This window comes from Cherax quadricarinatus, chromosome 29 (assembly GCF_038502225.1).
Source record: "Cherax quadricarinatus isolate ZL_2023a chromosome 29, ASM3850222v1, whole genome shotgun sequence".
NCBI lineage: Eukaryota > Metazoa > Arthropoda > Malacostraca > Decapoda > Parastacidae > Cherax > Cherax quadricarinatus.
This window is the reverse complement of record NC_091320.1, coordinates 30,395,287-30,405,253: the sequence shown is the minus strand read 5'-3', so window position 1 is coordinate 30,405,253 and position 9,967 is coordinate 30,395,287. Positions and strand designations below refer to the sequence as shown.

Here is a 9,967-nt window from a genome sequence, read left to right as displayed (position 1 = left end):
GATTGTATGTAATTAGTCGTACATTGAATTTCAAAATAAAGCTCGCAGAATCCTGCTTCTCATTCTCAGTGATTGTTGCACACCTCAAATGTATATATATATATATATATATATATATATATATATATATATATATATATATATATATATATATATATATATATATAAAGTCAAAACTATTTTCTTTAAATTTTCTGTAACTTAAATTAAAATATCTTCCTTTTTTTACTTATTTTCTAACACCGATAAAATTTCACTAGGATAACTTTATTTTCCTTTCTTTTAAGTTGGAAAAATCTGAAATTTTTCCTGATTTTTTCCAAACGGCATCAGCTGATGGAGCTCCAGCTCTTCTCTCCGGCTTTCAACCTTCACTAGACCGGCATAGTGAGTTCCTAACCTGTGATAGATGGCCAGTTTCGCCCGCTGCCTTGGACGAAACACGCTAGGTGCACAACGCCTCTGTATTACACACGATGTTTCGCTCTGGGCAGAGATTTATAATGTCACGATTCTTGTCTCTTGTTCATAGTCTCTTATTATGCTTTTCTCATGTTCACCTATTTCTGTATTCTAGCCTCCTTATCTCTCTCTCTCTCTCTCTCTCTCTCTCTCTCTCTCTCTCTCTCTCTCTCTCTCTCTCTCTCTCTCTCTCTCTCTCTCTCTCTCTCTCTCTCTCTCTTTCTCTCTCTCTCTCTATCTATCTATCTATCTATCTATCTCTCCCTGTGCTTATTAGTTGCGTCTCTATCACTTATTCAGACATAAATATTGAATCTTCTCCACTGCCTGAGTGGAAGTTCATAATTTATTCCTTCTATGTCCGATTTCCACGAGGTGAATAAAAGGTGTAGTCTGGTTTGTTTATTTTTTCTCCCCTCAGTCTCAGGGGTCCTTGAAATGTGTGCTAGTAAAAGGATTTAAAAGTTTTACCTCTGGTGACTTTGCTTTCACATTCTGACTGGCTCTCTGATCGCGGGTTCTAACCCCACCCATGGTGAGTCTGATTGGCTCCCATCGGTGAGACAGAAAATCAGTTTTGCAGTGGTTGATTTCACACGGAAATTTAGTGTTTTAAAATTTTTTTTTTTGATGTAAGTGTTTCCGATTCTTTGGCCTAGGATAGGTCTCCTGCTGTTGCCTTTCACACTCACGCTCTCTCTCTCTCTCTCTCTCTCTCACACACACACACACACACACACACACACACATACAGAGTGGACATGATACATAAAAAGTATAGGTAAATATAAAGTAATTGCTCTCAAAAACATCAACAAAAGTTACTCTGACTCTTCAGACATCTAATAAACATTGAAAAGCTCTAATAAATTCTCTTATCTACTTTCCTTATTTATAAATCTAATGACCCTTGATTTCTCGATACTCAATATTTTGGGAATATTTAACATCAGCTATTATTGGGAGTAACACACATTATCCACAATATGGAACTAACGCAAATTACCTGAAGAGGGGATGTCTGGAGGACCGAAAAAATGTGCTGTGTTCATACCGTTGAATGGGAGATATTCTTACACGACATCAGTTTCAATGACCACTTATTTTACGAAGCTAAAAAGTGAATTCTCGTAGGCTGAGAAGAGGCTTTTGTTCACTCCTCCACTGAAAACGGGATGGTCCGGCGGCTCCTGCTGGTGCCGGAGACGTGTTTGTGTGGGCAGGAGTCTTCCTTTCAGCCATTCAGAAGCCAGGTATTTCTTGTCCTGGTGTTTCTATTGGTCGCCCAGGTGGTGGAGTGTGTGTTTATCCCCGACTCTCAAGGTGACCGAACTGGATCCTCTTGGGTAAAGCTCCTTAACTCCCTCGTGTGGTGGAGATAATGGAGGAGGAAATGCTTGGTAAAAGCAAACAAATGTAACAGAAAGGAAGAAAGACAGAAGGAAAGAGAGAGACAGAGAGATACACAGAGAAGTAGACAGACAGACAGAGAGAAACAGGAAGATAATGATGAGGTGGTACAAGATTTTTGAGACTTTCCAGAGTTGAGATGGAATGGTGGAGAAGAGCAGAGAAAGTGTGAGCAAGAGAGACAATGGAGAAGAGAAGAAGCAACTTAATGTTTCTGATGCTGGGAAGACGAGAGGAGAACGCCTCGACGGAGGCGCTGGAGGAGAGAATTGGAGAGTGAGATGGAGGAGGAGGAGGGGGAGGAGGGTGAACTGAGGGAGAGAGGGAGTGGTGGAGGGTCATACGGTTGTGATGGCCAGTCCGAGGTCACCGCTGTGTTCCACTGTGACCTCTCGTAGTGTGGTCAGAGGTTCCTCCGCGGCTGCTGCCTCACTGCTTGAAGATTGCACGAGAAGTGGAACATGATTAGACTCTCTCTCTCTCTCTCTCTCTTTCTCTCTCTCTCTCTCTCTCTCTCTCTCTCTCTCTCTCTCTCTCTCTCTCTCTCTCTCTCTCTCTCTCTCTCTTTAAACAGAGTTTTACAATCAGGTTAAGATTCCTAATTTTATTGACAAGCTAAGGGCTGTTACCTACATCAGCTCATTTAAAAGCCTTTTTATTGTTATGAGACATACAAATAGGGAACAGGATAAAGTTGGAGCCTTCTGTGGGCCAGCAATTTTATTTAATAAACTGACTTTATCTCGTTGATGTCATTATTCTGACATTATTCTCTCTCTCTCTCTCTCTCTCTCTCTCTCTCTCTCTCTCTCTCTCTCTCTCTCTCTCTCTCTCTCTCTCTCTCTCTCTCTCTGTCTCTCTCTCTCTCTCTCTCTCTCTTTCTCTCTCTCTCTCTCTCTCTGTTGTAAATCATTAGGTAGTACAAGGTCATTACCATGAAGTGACGTCCTTGTGTGTGTGTGTGTGTGTGTGTGTGTGTGTGTGTGTGTGTGTACTCACCTATTTGTACTCACCTATTTGTGGTTGCAGGGGTCGATTCATAGCTCCTGGCCCCGCCTCTTCACTGATTGTTACTAGGTTCTCTCTCTCCCTGCTCCACGAGCTTTATCATACCTCGCCTTAAAACTATGTATGGTTCCCGCCTCCACTACTTCACTTTCTAGACTATTCCACGACTTGACTACTCTATGACTGAAGAAATACTTCCTAACATCCCTTTGATTCATCTGAGTCTTCAACTTCCAATTGTGACCTCTTGTGTCTGTGTCCCTTCTCTGGAACATCCCGTCTTTGTCCACCTCGTCTATTCCGCGCAGTATTTTATATGTCGTTATCATGTCTCCCCTGACCCTCCTGGCCTCCATTGTCGTCAGGCCGATTTCCCTCAACCTTTCTTCGTAGGACAATCCCCGTAGCTCTGGGACTAGTCTTGTTGCAAACCTTTGCACTTTCTCTAATTTCTTGACGTGCTTGACTAGGTGCGGATTCCAAACTGGTGCTGCATACTCCAGTATGGGCCTGACGTAAATGGTATACAGAGTCTTGAACGAATCCTTACTGAGGTATCGGAACGCTATCCGTAGGTTTGCCAGGCGCCCATATGCTGCAGCAGTTATCTGATTGATGTGCGCCTCAGGAGATATGCTCGGTGTTATACTCACCCCCAGATCATTTTCCTTGAATGAGGTTTGCAGACTTTGGCCATCTAAACTATATTGTGTCTGCGGTCTTCTTTGCCTTTCCCCAATCTTCATGACTTTGCATTTGGCAGGGTTAAACTCAAGGAGCCAGTTGCTGGACCAGGTCTCTTTGTAGTCCTGCCTGATCCTCATCCGATTTGATTCTTCTCATTAACTTCACATCGTCCGCAAACAAGGACACTTCTGAGTCTATCCCTTCCGTCATGTCATTCACATATACCAAGAACAGCACAGGTCCTAGGACTGACCCCTGTGGAACCCCGCTTGTCACAGGCGCAAACTCTGACACCTCGTCACGTACCATGACTCGTTGTTGCCTCCCTGTCATGTTTTCTCTGATCCATTACAGTGCCTTTCCTGTTATATGTGCCTGATCCTCTAGCTTTTGCAGTATCCTCTTGTGAGGAACTGTGTCGAAGGCCTTCTTGCAGTCCAAAAAAATGCAGTCGATCCACCCCTCTCTCTCTTGTCTTACTTCTGTCACCTTGTCATAAAACTCTAGTAGGTTTGTGACACAGGATTTTCCCTCCCTGAAACCATGCTGGTTGTCAATTATACACTTGTTTCTTTCCAGGTGCTCCACCACTCTCCTCCTGATGATGATCTCCATGACCTTGCATACTATACACGTTAGTGATACAGGTCTGTAGTTTAGTGCCTCATGTCTGTCTCCCTTTTTAAAAATTTGGACTACATTTGACATCTTCCACACCTCGGGGAGTTGCCCAGTTTCAAATGATGTGTTGAAGATCTTTGTTAACGGTACACACAATATCTCTGCTCCCTCTTTAAGGACCCACGGAGAGATGTTGTCTGGTCCCACCGCCTTTGAGGTGTCAAGTTCGCATAGCAGCTTCTTCACCTCCTCCTTGGTTATATGTACCTCATCCAGCACTTGCTGGTGCACCCCCCTGCTCTGATTTCCTGGAGTCCTACTGGTTTCCACTGTAAATACTTCTTTAAATCTTGTGTTGAGCTCCTGACATACCTCTCAGTCGTTTCTTGTGAATTCCCCATTACCCTTCCTCAGTCTGATTACCTGGTCCTTGACTGTTGTTTTCCTCCTGATGTGGCTGTACAACAGCTTCGGGTCAGTCTTGACTTTCGATGCTATGTCATTTTCGTATTGCCGCTGAGCCTCCCTTCTTATCTGTGCATATTCGTTTCTGGCTCTTCGGCTAATCTCTTTATTTTCCTGAGTTCTCTGTCTTCTGTACCTTTTCCATTCTATAGTACACCTAGTTTTTGCCTCCCTACACCTTTCGGTGAACCAAGGACTCGTTCTGTTCTTCCCATTATTTCTGTTTCCCTTGGGAACAAACCTCTCCTCTGCCTCCTTGCATTTTGTTGCCACATAGTCCATCATTTCTTGTACTGGTTTTCCTGTCAGTTCCCTCTCCCACTGAATGTCTTGAAAGAAGTTCCTCAAGCCTGAGTAGTTCCCCCTTTCGTAGTTTGGTTTTCCCACCCTATTCCTGCTGCTCTCTCCACTTGGAGCTCAACTATGTAGTCGAAGCACAGAACCACATGATCACTAGCTCCCAGGGGCCTTTCATACATGATATCCTCGATGTCAGAACTAATCAAGGTGAATACAAGGTCCAGTCTTGCTGGTTCATCCTCTCCTCTCTCTCTGGTAGTGTCTCTAACATGTTGTTGCATGAGGTTTTGCAGTACCACATCCATCATCCTGGCTCTCCATGTTTCGGGACCCCCATGGGGCTCCAGGTTTCCCCAGTCAATCTCCTTGTGATTGAAATCACCCATAACTAGTAACTTTGCTCCCCCCATGTGTGCTCTCCTGGCCACCTCGGCTAGTGTGTCGACCATTGCTCTGTTGCTCTCATCGTATTCTTCTCTTGGCCTCCTGCAGTTATGTGGTGGGTTGTACATTACTGCAATTATCACCTTATGTCCCTCAGACTGGATTGTTCCTACTAAGTAGTCCCTTTCGCCCGTGCCATCCATTCCTTCCATTTTCTCAAACCCCCACTGGTTTTAATGAGCAGTGCAACTCCTCCTCCCCCTCTCCTCCCTCTGTCTTTCCTGAGGATTTGATATCCGGATGGAAAGATTGAATCTGTTATTATTTTGGTGAGTTTTGCTTCTGTGAGTGCTATTATGTCTGGGGATGTGTGTGTGTGTGTGTGTGTGTGTGTGTGTGTGTGTGTGTGTGTGTGTGTGTGTGTGTGTGTGTGTGTGTGTGTGTGTGTGTGTGTGTGTGTGTGTGTGAGTGTGTGTGTGTGAGTGTGTGTGTGTGTGTGTGTCTGTGTGTCTGTGTGTTTATCTGTTTATGTGTGTGTTCGTCTGTTTCTGTCTGTGTACTCTTCTACATGTACTCATTTATATGTGGTTACAAGAGTCGAGTCACAGCAGCTCCTGCTTCTGCCTCTTCGCTGGTCACTACTAGGTACAAGAGCCTTGTCGTACCTCTTCCTCAAACTATGTATGTATCCCGCGTGTGTAAGGCCTCTTAAAGCCCTTATTCCTGACAGCAAGAGTCTTTTTCTGGTTCAACCCTCATTCCTTCGTGAATATACCTAGAGTTATTATATTTTCCATCATCCTTCTATCATCCTGCTATCATCCTGCAGTTACCGTATATTCCCTCCTACTCCCTGCTTATGTACACACAGTTAAAACAGGGTGTTTCAAATTTATGCTCCCAATTTAAAAGCAGTATATATTGAAATTAGGTCCATTATTTCGTAACACCCTGAATATCTTCTGCCTCGCTATATACATGCATAAATTGAGTAGTATCTCCCCCTGACGAAGTCCTCCTTATAGGACCTCGTCAGCGCCTTGTTCTCTCGTAACTCGCGTTCAAAGATTCTGAAACACCTTTTCTTCGCATGTCTTCTTTTCTTGCTGTTTTTATATTACTTTTGTTAGATGCTGCGGAGACCCCTCGATCGCGAAGACCCCCTCGCCCGCGGAGACCCCCCTCGAGCGCGGAGACCCCTCACCCGCGGAGACCCCTCGCCCGCGGAGACCCCTCGCCCGCGGAGACCCTCCTCGCCCGCGGAGACCCCTCTCGCGCGCGGAGACCCCTCGGACGCGGAGACCCCTCACCCGCGGAGACCCCTCACCCGCGGAGACCCTCCTCGCCCGCGGAGACCCCTCGCCCGCGGAGACCCTCCTCGCCCGCGGAGACCCCCCTCGCGCGCGGAGACCCCTCGGACGCGGAGACCCCTCACCCGCGGAGACCCCTCGCCCGCGGAAACCCTCCGCCCGGGGAGAGCCCTCGCCCGCGGAGACCTCTCGCCTGCGGAGACCCCTCGCCCGCGGAGACCCCTCACCTGCGGAAACCCCTCACCTGCGGAGACCCCTCGCCCGCGGAGGCCCCTCACCTGCGGAGACCCCTCGCCTGCGGAGACCCCTCACCTGCGGAGACCCCTCACCAGCGGAGACCCCTCGCCCGCGGAGACCCCTCACCTGCGGAAACCCCTCACCTGCGGAGACCCCTCGCCCGCGGAGACCCTCGCCCGCGGAGACCCCTCGCCCGCGGAGACCCCTCACCTGCGGAGACCCCTCGCCCGCGGAGACCCCTCACCTGCGGAGACCCACGCCCGCGGAGACCCCTCACCTGCGGAGACCCTCGCCCGCGGAGACCCCTCGCCCGCGGAGACCCCTCACCTGCGGAGACCCTCGCCCGCGGAGACCCCTCACCTGCGAAGACCCCTCGCCCGCGGAGACCCCTCGCCCGCGGAGACCCCTCACCTGCGGAGACCCTCGCCTGCGGAGACCCCTCCCCTGCGGAGACCCCTCACCCGCGGAGACCCCTCACCCGCGGAGACCCCTCTCGCGCGCGGAGACCCCTCACCCGCGGAGACCCCTCACCCGCGGAGACCCCTCACCCGCGGAGACCCCTCACCCGCGGAGACCCCTCACCCACGGAGACCCTCGCCTGCGGAGACCCCTCACCCGCGGAAACCCCTCACCTGCGGAGACCCTCGCCCAGCCGAATATTCCAAATTCGTTCACATACGCTATAATAAAACTCATTTTAACATCAAATGTAAGAAGTTAACTTTAAAAAGGTAATTACCACAGCATTCAAGTTTCTCACTGTTGTGCACAACTGATTTTCTGGTAACATAATATTGTTCGAAATTAATTATATATATATATATATATATATATATATATATATATATATATATATATATATATATATATATATATATATATATATATATATATATATATATATATATATATATATATATATATATATATATAACAACTTGAAGTCACGTGATTATTGTAATTACTTCCATATATTAGTATATAGCTGGGTTCGAGAAAGACCTATCTAGCAAGGGTCAGTAGGCCTACTGCAGTGCTCCTCCATTTTTGCCTATTGAAAGCACAATTTACAATAGACTAGATTACATATATGGAGAAAAAAATATCCACCGTAAAACTGGCACTTACAATACCCATATGACGATGTTTCGGTCCTTACTCGAAACATCGTCAAGCTACGACTAAAAAAAAAAATATATATTTATCTACTCAATTAAGTCGGAGAAAATTGGACCAAATAGGAAGTAAAATGATTTTTTTTATTGGCAAATAACAATTAAGGAAAAAAATAAAAAATATAGAAACACAATTCACAGAGAATTGTACAAAAAAATGGAGTCAAAATAATGGTTGTGAGATTGAAAAGCAAACCGGATGACAGCAAATGATTCACCGGCAGGTGCTGGCCCTGACAGCTGTGCTAGGCAGCCCTGACAGCTGAGCTAGACAGCCCTGACAGCTGAGCTAGACAGCCCTGACAGCTGAGCTAGACAGCCCTGACGGCTGTGCTAGACAGCCCTGACAGCTGAGCTAGACAGCCCTGACAGCTGTGCTAGACAGCCCTGACAGCTGAGCTAGACAGCCCTGACAGCTGAGCTAGACAGCCCTGACGGCTGTGCTAGACAGCCCTGACAGCTGAGCTAGACAGCCCTGACAGCTGTGCTAGACAGCCCTGACAGCTGAGCTAGACAGCCCTGACAGCTGAGCTAGACAGCCCTGACGGCTGTGCTAGACAGCCCTGACAGCTGTGCTAGACAGCCCTGACAGCTGAGCTAGACAGCCCTGACGGCTGTGCTAGACAGCCCTGACAGCTGTGCTAGACAGCCCTGACAGCTGTGCTAGACAGCCCTGACAGCTGTGCTAGACAGCCCTGACAGCTGTGCTAGACAGCCCTGACAGCTGTGCTAGACAGCCCTGACAGCTGTGCTAGGCAGCCCTGACAGCTGTGCTAGACAGCCCTGACAGCTGTGCTAGGCAGCCCTGACAGCTGTGCTAGACACCCCTGACAGCTGTGCTTGACAGCCCTGATGGCTGTGCTTGACAGCCCTGATGGCTGTGCTTGACAGCCCTGACAGCTGTGCTAGACAGCCCTGACAGCTATGCTAGACAGCCCTGACAGCTGTGCATGACAGCCCTGATAGCTGTGTTAAACAGCCTTGACAACTGTGCTAGAGAGCCCTGACAGATGTGCTAGACAGCCCTGACAGCTGTGCTAGAGAGCCCTGACAGCTTTGCTAGACAACCCTGACAGCTGTGCTAGAGAGCCCTGTCAGCTATGCTAGAGAGCCTTGACAGATGTGCTAGAGAGCCCTGACAGCAGTGCTAGAGAGCCCTGACAGCAGTGCTAGAGAGCCCTGACAGCAGTGCTAGAGAGCCCTGACAGCAGTGCTAGAGAGCCCTGACAGCAGTGCTAGAGAGCCCTGACAGCAGTGCTAGAGAGCCCTGACAGCAGTGCTAGAGAGCCCTGACAGCAGTGCTAGAGAGCCCTGACAGCAGTGCTAGAGAGCCCTGACAGCAGTGCTAGAGAGCCCTGACAGCAGTGCTAGAGAGCCCTGACAGCAGTGCTAGAGAGCCCTGACAGCAAGTTGTATCTGTAGTCCTCGCTACTCTGGTACAGGCTACAGCTCACGCACCTCTGGTACAGGCTACAGCTCACGCACCTCTGGTACAGGCTACAGCTCACGCACCTCTGGTACAGGCTACAGCTCACGCACCTCTGGTACAGGCCACAGCTCACGCACCTCTGGTACAGGCTACAGCTCACGCACCTCTGGTACAGGCCACAGCTCACGCACCTCTGGTACAGGCCACAACTCACGCACCTCTGGTACAGGCTACAGCTCACGCACCTCTGGTACAGGCTACAACTCACGCACCTCTGGTACAGGCTACAGCTCACGCACCTCTGGTACAGGCTACAGCTCACGCACCTCTGGTACAGGCTACAACTCACGCACCTCTGGTACAGGCTACAGCTCACGCACCTCTGGTACAGGCTACAGCTCACGCACCTCTGGTACAGGCTACAACTCACGCACCTCTGGTACAGGCCACAGCCCACGCACCTCTGGTACAGGCCACAG

General features: G+C 48.6%; 1 protein-coding gene across 1 annotated transcript in view; it reads right to left on the bottom strand.

Annotated features, from left to right (window-relative positions):
- Positions 1-591: 591 nt before the first annotated feature.
- The window catches only part of LOC128690553 (PDF receptor-like), a 61,126-nt gene continuing 51,750 nt past the window's right edge, over positions 592-9,967 (bottom strand). The window contains exon 9 of the mRNA XM_070089670.1: positions 592-2,307. Within this exon, the coding sequence (XP_069945771.1) occupies positions 2,211-2,307 (97 nt within the window). The 3' untranslated portion in view covers positions 592-2,210. The remainder of the gene's footprint in view (positions 2,308-9,967) is intronic.